We start from the raw sequence: 14,522 nt of genomic DNA on the forward strand, positions 1-14,522 counted from the left end.
TGGAGACCCAAATCTGCTATGGTCCTTGCCTTCTGAAAATTCTAGTTTCCCTCTAGGTGATCTAGATCTGTGTGCACGGGACAGTAGCTGCTTGCTGTGTGTGGCTCTTTGAGTTTAACTTAAGAGTAAATTTAGTTCAGTTCCTCAGCTGCACTAACCACATTTCCAGGGCCCAATGGCTCTGCTGGCCGATGGCTGCTGTTTGATTGCTGTGTAGACATAGACCGTTTCCATTATTGCAGAAGGTTCTATGGGACAGCACTGGTCTGGCCGCCTGCCTGGTGATCCCATGGGGCCGCTGGTACTGGAAGTGCTGGGGAGGTGGGGCGAGTCCCTGAACCCGTGCACCCTCTGCACCCAGATCCTGCGGATCTGCACGCGGTACACGCCCGAGCAGGACACCATGACCTTTTCCGATGGGCTGACCTTGAACCGGACCCAGATGCACAATGCCGGCTTCGGCCCCCTCACGGACCTGGTCTTCGCCTTCGCCAACCAGCTGCTGCCCCTGGAGATGGATGATGCTGAGACTGGGCTTCTCAGTGCCATCTGTCTCATCTGTGGAGGTGGGCAGGGGGGCCGGGGCTGGGGGGCCAGGCCCGGGGGTTGGGGTGGCCCCCGGAGTCTCTGCCAGGGAGAAGCCCAGGGTCAGATCAGAAGGGGACCTTGGCCTCGATCAGGCCCCTCTCAAAGGGATGAACAGAGAATGCAGAGCGGGGCAGGGCCTGGTCGGCTGCCACACAACAAGGGAGTAGAGGCAGACGCCTGATGTCTGCTTCCCTGTTGGTGGGCTGTGCCCCTTCTGGGGGGCTTAAGAGTGCGGGCTTGAGGGTCAGGCCACCCAGGTTCAAATCCTGGCCAGCTTGTGACCTCGAGCAGGTTGCCGAACTTCACTGAGTCCCTATTTCTTTAAAATGGGGCAGTAAGGGTCTCCACCTCATAAAGTTGATGGGGGGACCAAGAGGGCAATAAGTGAGGCACAGTTTGCCTACAGCAAGGCCCGGTCATTGTTGGCTGCTCTGATTATTTGATTGTTAAGAGCTTTGATATACTGAGTTGGTATCCTTAACGGGAGTGAGACCTCCCTGGGCATCCTCCGTTTGCCTGAGGACAGCACCGCCTGTGTTCAGAGGTCTCGCCCCTATGAATTGGGCTGCGAGAGGGCTGCGGATGACCCTTACCCCAGTTCCTCTCTGCTCCCATTTAAGGGCCTCTTAGGGCCTTTCTCACAGCACACAGACCCCAACCACTGCACTGGATGGGGGGAGGTCCCAGCCTCAGAGATCCTCAGCCCGTGGCCAGGCCCAGCGCGCACCCTAGTGGCTTAGGCTGGGAGTGCAGCCCTGTGCCTTGCTTGCCCGGGCTGCTGCTCAAGGGGCACCTGCTTCCTGCTTCCTCAGACCGGCAGGACCTGGAGCAGCCAGACAGGGTGGACATGCTTCAGGAGCCGCTGCTGGAGGCGCTGAAGGTCTATGTGCGGAAACGGAGGCCCAGCCGCCCCCACATGTTCCCCAAGATGCTGATGAAGATCACAGACCTGCGAAGCATCAGTGCTAAGGGTGAGGCTCGTGCCCTGTGTGTATGCCAGAGCCGGACCGAACACCTGGCCCCGGACCCCCTGCCCGTGCCCAGAGTCAGGCCACCCACGTGGGAGCCAACAGCCCATGTCTTTGTGCCCAAGGTGATGCCCCTTCCCCGGGGCCCGGTGACCTCCTCCTGCCTGGGAGCTCTGAGGGGGGCACGTCGCCTTTGCCTGGTAGTTGAGGGCTTGGCTCTGCAGCGTGTGTTGAGCAGGTCCCTTCACAACTCAGCGTCAGTTTCCCACCTGAGGGATGGGGATCGTGATGGTGTTTACACAGTTGTGTTGGAGGTGTCCGTAGGAGAACCCATAACACAGAGTATGCAGGAAGGGCCCTGGGTCAACCCTTGGCAGTCTGACCCCAGAGCCTGGATTTGGAACCACGGCTGCCCCCTAGACCCAGGGACCCGAGAGAGCCGGCTTATGTCGGAGAACCGAGCCCTGAGTTCAGTCCATAGCGGATGCTGATATGAGTCGGACCAGCCTTTCCAGCCCCACACCCTCCTTCCTGGAGCTTCGTGAGGCTGGGGGCCCACGGGCTGACCTCTGCTCCTCCTTCCTGCCAGGGGCTGAGCGGGTGATCACTCTGAAGATGGAGATCCCGGGCTCCATGCCACCTCTCATCCAGGAAATGCTGGAGAACTCGGAGGGCCTGGACACTCTGAGCGGACAGCCAGGGGGCGGGGGTCGGGATGGGGGTGGCCTGGCCCCCCCACCCGGCAGCTGTAGCCCCAGCCTCAGTCCCAGCTCGAACAGAAGCAGCCCGGCCACCCACTCCCCGTGACTGCCCGTGCCCCGTGGACACAGCCCTCACCCCGCGCCCTGGCTTTTCTTTGCCTTTCTACCAACCATGCGACCCCCACCAGCCCTGCCCCCCCACCTGTCCTCTCTTTCCTCGGGGACAGGAGGGAGGAGGCGGCGACTCTTCAGAGGGAGGCCCGGGCATTGGACTGCCTGCTCCTGCCTCCTGGGCTGACATCAGGGGCAAGGTCGTGAACTGAGTGAGGACCCCTGGTCCTGGGCCTCAGGATGGAGCCTGGGGGCCTCGTGTTCATCAAGACAGCCCTCTGCCCCCCTCGCCACATCTTCATCACCAGCAAATGCCAGGACCTGGCTTCCCCATACTCAGAACCCGCAAGCCATTGCCCCCCGGTCGGGAAGCCCCCCCTGCCTCGGTTGGTGACAGAGGGGGCGGGCCAGGGGTGGGGGGTTTCCCCTGTACATACCCTGCCATACCAACCCCCAGGTATTAATTCTTGCTGGTTTTGTTTTTATTTTAATTTTTTTTTTTTTTGGTTTTGATTTTTTTAATAAGAATTTTCATTTTAAGCACATTTATACTGAAGGAATCTGTGCTGTGTATTGGGGGGAGCTGGATCCAGAGCTGGAGGTGGGTGGGTCTTGGGGGAGGGGAGCGGCTCAGAAGGGGCTCCCACTCTCTCTCCACGTCCCTGCACCCCCTGGCCCTCCTCCCCAGCCTTTTTCTCCTCAGTTTTCTCTTTAAAACTGTGAAGTACTAACTTTCCGAGGTCTGCCCTCCCCTTCTCCCTCTGCCTAACCACTGGGCGTGGACAGTTTCAGGCCGCCCCCAGAAGGAGGGGGCCCGCCATGAGAGACGGGGCAGGGGGCAGAGGAAGGGGGCCCTCAGAACATACTTGTGTGCTTGTGTGTGTTTCTCAGTCCTGTGGCCTTGGCAGAGCTGCCTCTCCATCGGGGCTAACACCATCCAAGCCCTCCAGCCCCCACTGTGAAGGGGCTGGCCAGGGAGTTCAAGCTGCCCCTGTCCCCCAGCCTCACAGCCACCAGCACTGCCCACAAGGTCCCCAGACACACACACACACACACACACACACACACACACACACACACACACACAGTGGACCGATGGGCCAACAGACACACTTGGCCTGAGTTCCTCCGTTTCCCTGGCCTGCCCCTCCCACTGCTCCCCACCCCATCCCCGTGCCCCCTCCTTGCCCCGCAGGACGGGCCTACAGGGGGTTCCCTCCCCTCACCCCCTGCACCCCCAGGCTGAGGGAGCTGGTTCTGCCCTGCCCTCCTTGCCCCGGGGTTGGGGTCTCATCCCCTCAGAGCCCGCTGGTGCACCTGTTACTGTTGGACTTTCCACTGAGATCTACTGGATAAAGAATAAAGTTCTATTTATTCTACACATGTCTCAGAGTCTCACTGCCTTGCTGCCTTCTCCCGCTGAGTGGGCAGGTATCTGGGGTTGGGGGGTCAGGTATGAGCCCCGGGGGCCAAGCTGCCTTTGGGACCTGCCTTGCTGTGCTGGGGTCTTCGGTGGAACAAAATAGGCCTGTTTTTGGGAAGCCCTCTGTCTAGGGGTCTATATAGCCCGTGTCAGAAAACTCCAGTCTGGAGGTGGGAAGGGGAGAGGAGAAACTGTTCCCACCTTCAGGAATCCCCATTCTGAGGGAGAAAGCCAGCCCCAGCTCTCTGGGAAGCTTGGTCCGAGGGAGGAAGCCAGTGTCTGCCTTCAGAGAGTCCTGAGCCCTTGGAAGCCAGAGATTATTAGTCTGGGGGTCACTAAGTGGCAGAGTTCTATTCTGGACTTGCCCTTCAGGAGAGGCAGTTGGCATGGGTACCCGGATCGGTAGCCCTTGGCAAACTAACAAGAACATGGGATTGGGATGTCAGCTTAGAAGGCCAGCCCGTCCATCCCTGTGCCTTCAAGGACAGTCCTGCCCTCCCTGGCCCACTCCCGAGGTCACTCTGTAGGCAGGAGGCACAGAAGACAAGTTGCAAGGGAATTTGAGAGGCTGAGAGGATCAAGTGTGGCAGGCCTGTAGTGGCATCAAAATCCACCCTTCCCACTACACATCAAGGCCCAGAGAGGGTAGTGCCCTTGCCCAGGGTCACAGAGCGAATTAGTCGCAGATGGCGGCCCAGTACTCAGGGCTTCCACCTCTCAGCAAGAGGTCTTTCCTGGAACCCTGATGCCCCCAAAGAAGCATCAAGCACTGAGGCCTAAGGACTCCAGGGAGGTGGCAGTGGAGGCTGTGTCTGGGGTGGGTTGGCAGGGCTCCTGGGCAAGGAAGAGAGATTTTCTGGGCAGGAAGAGCTCCTTCCGCAGGGGTCTACCTGCCATTTCTATTTCAGCCACCAGGTGGCGGCAGCGCCTCACTTATTTCGCCACCTGGCTGACCTGAGTGCGCGTAGGGACAGGAGTTCTCTTCCTCCAGCAATTTTTTTCTAACATTTTGTTTATGTATCTGACCGGAATTTAACATAACATACCTACCCACGTGCTTTACAAAAATCGCTATGCTATCACACTGTAGTCTAAAGGAGAAACGGAGGGAAAGGACTGAATTTCAGCGTGTTAATGCACACAGCTGCGTGGCAGTAAGGACAGGGTCCCATGATTATTTCTACTTTTTAATTAATGCATTGGCATCTAAAATAAGTGAGAAGGAGGGCGCCTGGGTGGCTCAGTGGGTTAAAGCCCCTGCCTTCAGCTCAGGTCAGGATCCCAGTGTACTGGGATGGAGCCCCACATCTGGCTCTCTGCTCAGCAGGGAGCCGGCTTCCTCCTCTCTCTACCTGCCTCTGCCTACTTGTGATCTCTCTCTCTGTCAAATAAATAAATAAAATTAAATAAAACAAGTGAGAAGGTTGGAAGCCATTCTGTACAAGAAACCCAGGAAACTTAAGGAATCTGGGTGAATGTTGAAATAAAAGCTGACGATGCCACCTGACCCCCCACCCCGCAAAATCCCCAAACAAAACCCTAATATTTTACATGTAGAACAGAATCAGGTTTTATGCTCAGGTAATTATGGAGAGGGTTTTCCCTTTGTGACTGTCCAGTTGAACATTCTAAAGTCATGTGTGACGATTCCTTTTTTTTTTTTTTTTTTTTTAGCTCTGCACCTACTGTGCAGCTTGAACTCACTATCCCAAGTTCGGCCCATGCTCCTCTGACTGAGCCACGGGCGCCCCCACGCGTGATAATTCTGTATTGCAGGAGGGCATCTTGGCATTTCTAGCGTCTGCCTACCAAATGCTGAGAAGGCCACCCTCACTGTGGCGACTAGAGCAGTGGTTCATTATTTAAAGAGTGCCCCCCACCCCGGGGTAGTACCTTTGACCCTGGGGCTTGAGGTTGCCCTCGGTGGCTCACAGCTCATCGCCGCTGAGCAATTTCTCGACCATGGTGTGACATGTGCTTTGCGCTGGGTCTGGCGCCCCTCCTCCACAGAAGAGACTGACCCAAGGATGGTGACTGGGGTACAACCTGGGGAAAGCAGTGACTAAGTCTTGAGCCTATGAGAGCACTGGTCATTTAACCAGGCCTGGGGCAAGTTTCAGAAGGCTTCCTGGAAGAGGTGCTCCCTACCAGCCTTCTGAGAGTGTAAGGGGAAGAGTTAGCCAGAGGGGATAAAGCTTCATGCGATCAGAAACTGTCAGCTGGGGCACCTTGGGTGACTCAGATGGTTAAGTGTCTGCCTCTGGCTTAGGTCATGATCCCAGGGTCCTGGGATCGAGCACTGCATCCGGCTCCTTGCTCAGCGGGAAGCCTGCTTCTCCCTCTCCCTCTGCTGCTCCCCCTGCTTGTGCTCTCTCGCTCTCTCTGCCAAATAAATACATAAAATATTTCTTTTTTTTTTTTAAGATTTTATGTGTTTATTTGAGAGAGAATGAGGGTCAGAGAGAGAAGCAGACTCCCCACCAAGCAGGGAGCCCAATGCGGGTCTCAATCTCTCGACTCCAGGATCATGGCTAGAGTCGAAGGCAGTAGCTTAACCAACTGAGCCACCCATGCTCCTATAAACAAAGCCTTAAAAAAAAGAGAGAGAGAGAGAGAGAGAGAGAGAAGAGAAAAGAAAGGAGAAAGAATGAAAGAGGAAAAAAGAAAAGAAAAGAAACAGCATCACCAGCTCTCTCTCTGCTTTAACTATTTTGGTTGGAATGCTAGAAGAAGTTAAGTTGAAGAGGCTGGGGTGGGCTCAGTCCAGGGCTGGTTCAGGAGCTGGACTTGACCCTGTGGGCGATGGGAGTGAAGGATTTCAAGCCAGCGAGTGAGCTATTCGGATTGGAATTGCAGGAAACAGGGCAGAAGCTGTGGGAGCACTCCAGGCCACCGATGTCAGGGCTGACTCTGGGCAGCCTCTGAAGGGGTGAGAGTGGGTAAAGGGAGGAAATGGTTAGGTAGCAAAATGGGAGGACCAGGTGATTGACAGGACATTGGAGGCGGGCAGGAGGCGGGCAGGAGACAGGCTCTCGCTGTAGTGGGTGGAGATGGTCAGGGTGGATGGAGACAGCAGCACTGAGAGGGGGAACTAAGGCAGTTGGGGTTACATTTGAGGTGCTGGTGACCCCCCCCCCGATCCCTTACTCCACTCTAGCCACATGGACCTCTTTGCTAGCCTCTAACACCCCCAGTGTATTCCTGCCTCAGGGCCTTTGCACTTGCCATTCCCTCCACCCAGAATGCTCTTCCTGGGGCCAGCTTCATGGCTAGCTCTTTGCTGCACTCTGGTCCATGTCACTCTCCAGCAATAGTAACTCTCTCACCTTACTCTGAGTGATACCTGGCATATATTCTATTGCCTGCCTTCCCACCAGAATGGAAGCTTTGTGAAGGCAGGTTTTATTCACCCAACATCTGGATCTGCTCTGTTCAATATAGCAGTCCCTAGCCACATGTGGTGACCGAGTCTTAAAAATATGGCTGGCCCAGGGGCACCTGGGTGGCTCAGTAGGCTGGGCATCAGCCTTCTGCTCTGGTCGTAATCCCAAGCTCCTGGGATCGAGTCCCGCAGCTGGCTCCTGAGCAGGGAGCCTGCTTCTCCCTCTCCTCCCCACTCATGCTCTTTCTGTCTCAATCTCTCAAATAGATAGATAAAATCTTTTAAAGAAATGTGGTTGGTCCATATTGAGATGTGCTCTGAGCATAAAATACGCACTAGATTTCAAAGGCTTGGTACAAAGAAAGAATAAACAGCTCTTTAATTTTTTTTTATATTGACGATGTGTTGAAATAACATTTTGGACACAATGGGTTAAAGAAAATATGTCATTAAAATTAATTTCATCTGTTTCCTTTTACTTTTTTTAAGTAGCTGATGGAAAATTTTAAATTACACATGTGGCTCACATCCTATGTGTACGGAACAGTGCTGATCTTGAACATTGTATGGTGTAGAGTATGTGCTCAACAAATATTTCTTGAATGAGTACACCTGGAAAACAGCTGGAAGTCCACATCTGAGTTTTTTCGTGGCCCAGGTTTTGCACACATACCTGGCCATCATCAGAGAAATGCTGTTGCACACCATGGGCACAGGTAAGCCCTGGGGCCTCGGGGACACCTTCAGCTCCTCATGAACGCAGATTTACTAAGCATCTCCTCTGGGCTGATGGGGGGCAGTGATGCCATCCAGCAGGCGTGCTCTGCCTGGGGAAGTAGGGGTGCCACAGGCATCTAGCTGCACCTTGGGGGCAGGCGCTGTGAGGGAAGGGACCTGTTTGTTCCCAAATGAGACCAAAAGGTAGGTATTAGCTAGGGTGGAAGGCAGGTTGCACCAGGCCAAGAAACAGCACGATCAAACTTCTGGAAGGAGATGGGTCACTGTGCCTGGCAAGAAGAGAAGACGCAGTACGGTTTGGAGCACAGATACCGTGGGAAGCCCGCAAACTGGGGCTGGGGCAGAACAGGACAGGGTGAGACTCCAGAAGTCTCTTTCCGGTGCTGGCCTTACCCTGATGACAGGGAGTCCCTGAGGGCGTGAGCAGGTGGACTAGGAGATCAGGCAGGGTAGGGTAGGTGGGGGTGGCCTGCTCAAGGAGGGTTGGATAAAGGCCAGGGCAGGGTCAGATGGGGGCCCCTGAAGGTCACGTAGGTCCTGGGTGATCTTAGGGAGAACAACCCCCCTGCAGGGGCAAGGGAGGAAGACAGATGGGAGTGGAGAAGAAACAGGAGGGGGACAAGAGGCAGCCACTACATAACTCTTGTATCTCCCCAGGAGGGAAGACGGTGGTGGCTGCAGGGAAATGCGGGGGCGGAGCACGTTTGGGGGCAGATGTCTTTCCATGAGGGAAGGAACTTGGGCATGTTTATGGACTTGGGGAATAGCAGCAGGGGTAGGGAGGGAAGCTAGGACAGAGCCCTGCCCCCCCCCCCCCCCCGACCCTACTGTCCACCCCCACTCTACTTGCAACAAAGGGAGGCCTTGGCCACAGTGCCCAGGCCACCCCGGGAGGATGTGGGTGGTACCCACCAGCCCAGCCGCAGGGAGGCCTGCCCAGGGTGAAGGGGCACCTCTCTTCTCCCTGTGTGGGCTCCATCAAGAGGGGAGAACTTCCTGCAATGCCCCCGAAGGTAAGGAGGGAGCCACCGTGGCTGTTGCTGGCACCTTATCAGCTCTCTCTCTCTCTCTCTCTCACATGCAGTCACCCAGGGCACACAGATGCCTGTATATACGCGGAACCCACATGGGCACACACACGCGCACACAGCGAGCCCACACAGGACGCACCCGTGCCCACACACTCGTACACACACAGCTCACACAGGATAAACGCATGCGCGCACAGGCAGCTCACACTAGACAGAGGTGTACATGTGCGCACGCACAGAGAGAGCCCGCACAGGGGCCACACCCTAGTGTGAACGCCGAGAGGCCCGCGGGAAGCTGGTGTCACCACGACTTTTTCTGGGCACCACCCGAACCTCCACTTCCCTCTCTACTATGTCCTCTGGGGCGCTTTCTCTCGGTCCGGGGCCTCCGTTCCTGCCCCGGGCCCCCGCACCACCGACAGCCCCCGGGAAGGGCTCGGGCAGCGCCCTGTGCCGCCTGCCTCTAGATGGCCAGGTCCTGGCGGACGGTGGCCAGAGACGCCTTGCTGCGGCCGCTGCCGCCCTCGCTGTCGCCGGCGGGGCCCGGGTGCGCGTAGGCGGGCGGGTCGCTGGGGTCGTCGGGGCGCGGGCGGCGGGAGGGCGGGATCGGGGGCAGCGGCGGCGGCGGCGGCGGCGGCGGCGGGAGCAGCTGCTGCGCCTCCTCGTGCGCTCGGTGGCGGCGGCCGTCGCGCTCGGCCCCCTGGCGACAGCGCCCGGCGCGCGGGCGGCCCTTCCAGAGCAGGTGGCCCAGCTCGGCCACGCTGAGCAGCGCCGAGAGCAGCCCCACGGCGAAGTAGAAGAGCACGAAGACGGTCTTCTCGGTGGGCCGGCTCACGAAGCAGTCCACGGTGTGCGGGCACGGCGGGCCGGCGCACGCGAAGTGCGGGGCCACGCGGAAGCCGTAGAGCAGCGCCTGGCCCGCCAGGAAGGCCAGCTCGGCCAGCAGGCGCAGCGCCACGCTCAGCAGGTAGCAGCGGCGGCGCGGCGGGGGCCGGAGTCCGGGCCCCGCGTCCGCGCCGCCCGCCTCCTTGCCGGCCAGGTGCACCGAGTAGATGACGAAGAGCACGGGCGGCGCCGAGAGTAGCAGGATGTGGAAGAGCCAGAAGCGGTAGTGGGAGACGGGGAAGGCGCGGTCGTAGCACGTCTGGCGGCAGCCCGGCTGCAGCGTGTTGCACACGAACTCCTCCTGCTCGTCCTCGAACACGGCGCCGCCCACCGTGGCCAGCACCAGGATGCGGAAGATCAGCATGACCACCAGCCACAGGCGGCCCACGAGCGGCGACTGCAGCTGCACGGCGTCCAGCAGCGAGCCCAGGAACGCCCACTCCCCCATGGCGCTGCGGACGGACGCGGGGGCGGCCGTCAGCGGCGGGTCGGCCTCCCCCCAGCCAGCCGGTGCGGAGTGATCCGCGAGCCCTCCTCTAACCTGGGGGCTCAGCGAGGCCTGGGTTTAGCTGGGATTTTGTGGGAACTAGGGAGTCAGCAGGGGCTGGGCAGGAGAGGTCAGGAGATTCTCCATTGTAGGTGCGCTTTCCCTTGGGACCAGCAGGTATCGGGGAGAAGCCCCTCCCTGGCGCTCTAGCCAGACACCCAGGGGCCTGCTTGGTTGGACCGTATGTTCCTCCAGAGTCCAGATCTGTAGAGAATGAACTTGGACTTCAGGAAGGGCAGCCACCCACTGCATTGTAGAAGTAGAAACCCAGGCGTGACCTTATGGGTTCCAGGATGCATTCCGTGGGCAACCGTGGGGCCTCCAGCCCAGGACTCCAGACCCGAGTTGGTGCCCCTGGGAGAGGCGGGAGCCAGCCGATCCAGAGGGACCGCACCTGCTTCCTCTGCTCACCATTTCTTACCCTTCTTATTGCAGTGAACTCCTCTCAGGATTGTGGGGTGGACACAAAAGTAGTCCCACTTCCTTAACTCTATCCTTTGTTCTAGGGGTCCCCAGCCATCCCACCGCAGAGTGGCAGGAATAGGGGCCCAGCCCTCTCCATCTCCTCCCTGGTGTCCCTCAACTTCCAGCCTCCCATATCTCCTGAGAACCTCCTCCAACACACACACACCCGCACAGGTCCCACAGCCCCCCAGACCCTCACCTGACCCCACTCACCCTGGAGCTGGAGCTGAGGTATTAGAGCTGAGGGAGGGATCCTGGGGGATGGCTGGGACTTGTTCCTCCCAGGCCCTCTTTCATTTTCCCTTTTGGATTTGGCCAGGATGGATGACAGGACAGAGTGGCTGAGAGGGGCTTGCTCTCCCCCTTCTCTTAAAGGGACAGGGTGGCCCTGCTGCCTGGCTCCACCCTTGGGAACAGACACAGGGCCATGCCCCTTGCTGGGCTTTGCCAGCCCTCCCTTTCTCCCTAACCCACTCCTACCCCCATCCCACTGCTGTGTGTCCTGGGAATGGGGGAGGGGGTTAACCAACCGCTTTTGGGTGGGGGTGCTTTATGGAAGCCCATGGAACAGACTCCCTCAAATTGGAAGGCCTAGATGCACTATCAACGGACTGGCTCCTTCAGAAGATGGAGAGAAGTTTGGTGTTGAGTTGGGGGCAACAGCTCTTGTCACTGCTGGCTTTGGACAAGTCGCTGAGCTCTTCTGGGCCAGTCTCCTGGCTTGTCAGCTGAAGACGCTGGGCCATGTGACCCCCAAGTTTCCTTCTAGCTCTATGTCTTAAAGCTAAGGTCCTAGTCATATTACGGAGAACAAAGAAAACCTGTGCCTGGAAAAAAGTGCCATATGGAAACCATTAAGGCATCAAGAGTGATCAGCATTGGTGGTTAAATAAAAGCTTTTGCTTTTTTTCTGCTTTTCTATAATTTCCAGATTTATTACAATAAGCGTGTTATTTTATAATGGGAAAAATAAATAGATTTCTCCTAGAAGGCTCTGAATCACATCCTGTGACTGTAGGTGGCAGGAGAAGCTGTCCCTTAGAAGAGTTAGGATGACTCATGGTGGACCTGAGTGGCCAAGGAGGGGACACCTCCAGGCTGAGACACTTTTTTCGTTCCCTGTAGGCCTTTCTAGGAATCTGCCCAACGCACACACCATTCCCCTCCCCCTGGGCACCTCGTCTTGACCAGGCACTACACTGAGCCCATCACACAGATTAGCTCATTTAGTCCTCTTGACTACCCTGATGGGAGGGAAGCTGAGACCGGGAGGGTCTCAGCCACTTGCACAGTCACACAGCACATAAGTAGCTGGTCCCTGTCCCATGCCGGGCTTGACGGCTTGGGAGCCCAGGCACTTGAGCCCATCATGGAACTGCTTTCCCTCTGGCCTGCTTGGTTTCCCAGGGCCTGACGACCCCAGGGCTTTTGTTGGGCCTCAGTGGACCATGCCTGCCCGGTTCTGAGTGGGGAGGCCAAGACTCTCCTCCTCCACGTTTCTTCTTCCCTTCAGCCACGGGAGCCTGTATAGTTTTCCATGTGTTGACAGGGACCCCCTGGCCTGATTTCAGGAAGGGGTGGGCAATGTGCCCTTCACTCACACTGGCCCAGGGGCTCAGCCCAGCCTGGAAAACCCCTAGGCTAATGATGGATGTGCCGGGGAACCCTGCCCACCGTCATGCACAGTTCCTCTGGGAGTGGGCCTGGGTGGGGAGACACTGCCTTGGACAAAGTCCAAAGGAAAGCTCATGCTAGGGCCCCACATTTCAAAAACAGGATGTGGGGTGGGAGGCATGGCTGACTTTCCCAACCCTGACCTCTGCCTGTTCCTGGCAAAGCTGTTCCCCGACCCCCAACCCCCAGCCCCAGCCATGGGGGCTCAGAGACACACCTCATCTTTCCTGACTGTCCAGGAATGGTCCCTGCCCTGTCCGCATGGCCCCTGCTGGGTCAGGCCACTGGCCCAGCCTGGAAAAACCCCAGCAGACCGTCTGCCTGTCGGGAGTGGAAAATGGCAGAGGTGGTGGTGGGCTTGGGTGGGGTAGGCGCATGGTCACCCTGCGCTGTCCCCAGCCCCTGATGCCACAGGGCCAGACACGGGAGACTCTGCAATCTCTGGGGCCCAACCTCCTTCTCAGATAGCGTTGTCCAGCCAGAGAGGAGGTGTCACTGATGCTGTCCAGGGCTGGTGACACATGGCCCCATTCTTGGCCGTACTCAAGATCGGGAGCCGGGCTAAGAGGCCCAACCTGCACGGGGTCCCACTCAATCCCTGTCCCAGGCACCTCGCCCTAGCCTGTGGGGCTGTGGAGCCAGTTCCCATTCTGTCACACACGGACACACGTGCTGCCACAGCACGGTCGTACCCAGTAAGTGACATCATCAAGACACAATTGTATTTCCTCCTCCCTGTTGCCCCTCCGACAGTTTTTAGTCTTCACAGAAGTGTTGCCTTTTAGTGAGGCCTTCCCTAGCAGCCCTCGCTGGAATTAACCCCTTCCTTCCTGTCCCCTTTCTCAGCTTTATTTCCTTCGCACTGGTCACTACCTAACATACCTGGTATCTTTTATTTTGATTTGTTTATCCTGTGTGGCACCCAGCTCCTCCATTAGTATGTCAGCTCCATGAGGGCAGGGCTCTGGTGTTCTGTTCTCTGCCCTGTGTCAGCACCTATGACAGTTCCTGGCAGATGCTCAGTAAATATTTGCCAGGGGGAATGAACAAAGGTGGGGGGTGGGAGGATTGCAAAGGGTGCAGGTCATCTGCACCCCAAGACCATGATCACGTTGGTGGGTCGCAAGCCTCAGTTGGTGGGTCGCAAGCCTCACTCTGCTCTCCTCTAAGGCTTGTGATCACTGAAATGGCCGATTTGGTCCAAGATCAGTAATCAGAATGTCCAGTCCTGAGTAGAAATGAAAATGCCACAACGGGTTAATGGCAAAATTCCTCCCTCACTTTCCTTCCCCCTCGGCATGGGTGGGAAAGGTACCGGCCTCAGACGGTGGGTGCGTTCCTTTCTGATTACTCGGTGGCACCTCCCTACCACCACCCCCCACCCGTTCCGTGGCATAGTGTCTGACCCTTCAAACCCTTTCCCGGCCCGGAAACCCTCCGGATAAGGGACCTTCTGTTCACAGGTGGTCCCCGCTCCTCTCCCCCCACCCCCCCGCCTTCAGTCTGTGGCTCCCAATACCTGTACCCTACGGCTGTGCGTTTTTGTTTCGTTTTTTAAAAGATTTTATTTCTTTAACAGAGAGAGAGAGAGAGAGATCATAAGTAGGCAGAGCAGCAGACAGAGAGGAAGGGAAGCAGGCTCCCTGCTGAGCAGAGAGCACGATGTGGGGCTCATCCCAGGACCCCCGAGACCATGACCTGAGCGGAAGACAGAGGCTTAACCCATTGAGCCACCCAGGTGCCCCAGGCTCTGCGGTTTTATCACCCATGAGGACCTGCCAATCCGCTACCTCCTCCCTTGGCTCTGTAACTAAGATTAGGTTCGGCTATAACAGCAAAACGCAAAAACAGTTGGCTTAAACAAGGGTGAAGCTTGTTTCCCTCTCATTTAATAGGAGGAGGCTGGTGGGCTGTCCAGTGGAGCCGGACAGCGCTGTGCTCCAAAGTCCTTAGGGATGCAGGCTCCTCCCAACCCCTCCCACGTTGTGGCCCACGTTCTCAACCGTCGT

General features: G+C 57.4%; 2 protein-coding genes across 12 annotated transcripts in view; one reads left to right on the forward strand and one right to left on the reverse strand.

Annotated features, from left to right (window-relative positions):
• Positions 1 to 3,747, forward strand: part of RARA (retinoic acid receptor alpha) — a 44,546-nt gene extending 40,799 nt beyond the window's left edge. For all 10 annotated transcript variants that reach the window (XM_032322489.1, XM_032322488.1, XM_032322495.1 and 7 more), the window contains 3 exons: positions 362 to 566; positions 1,401 to 1,559; positions 2,146 to 3,747. In XM_032322489.1, the coding sequence (XP_032178380.1) occupies positions 362 to 566; positions 1,401 to 1,559; positions 2,146 to 2,363 (582 nt within the window). In that variant the 3' untranslated portion in view covers positions 2,364 to 3,747. The remainder of the gene's footprint in view (positions 1 to 361; positions 567 to 1,400; positions 1,560 to 2,145) is intronic.
• A 4,170-nt stretch (positions 3,748 to 7,917) lies between these two features.
• GJD3 (gap junction protein delta 3) lies at positions 7,918 to 11,188 on the reverse strand. Of its 2 annotated transcripts, none has more exons than XM_032322223.1 (2): positions 11,053 to 11,188; positions 7,918 to 10,279 (listed from the first exon to the last, which is right to left on the reverse strand). In XM_032322223.1, the coding sequence occupies exon 2, from the start codon at positions 10,273 to 10,275 to the stop codon at positions 9,406 to 9,408; it is 870 nt and encodes a 289-aa protein (XP_032178114.1). In that variant the 5' UTR covers positions 10,276 to 10,279; positions 11,053 to 11,188; the 3' UTR covers positions 7,918 to 9,405. The 2 variants fall into 2 exon arrangements, with proteins under 2 accessions (XP_032178114.1, XP_032178115.1); XM_032322224.1 differs by having other exon boundaries at positions 11,039 to 11,188.
• Positions 11,189 to 14,522: the final 3,334 nt, after the last annotated feature.

This window comes from Mustela erminea, chromosome 18, assembly GCF_009829155.1.
Source record: "Mustela erminea isolate mMusErm1 chromosome 18, mMusErm1.Pri, whole genome shotgun sequence".
NCBI lineage: Eukaryota > Metazoa > Chordata > Mammalia > Carnivora > Mustelidae > Mustela > Mustela erminea.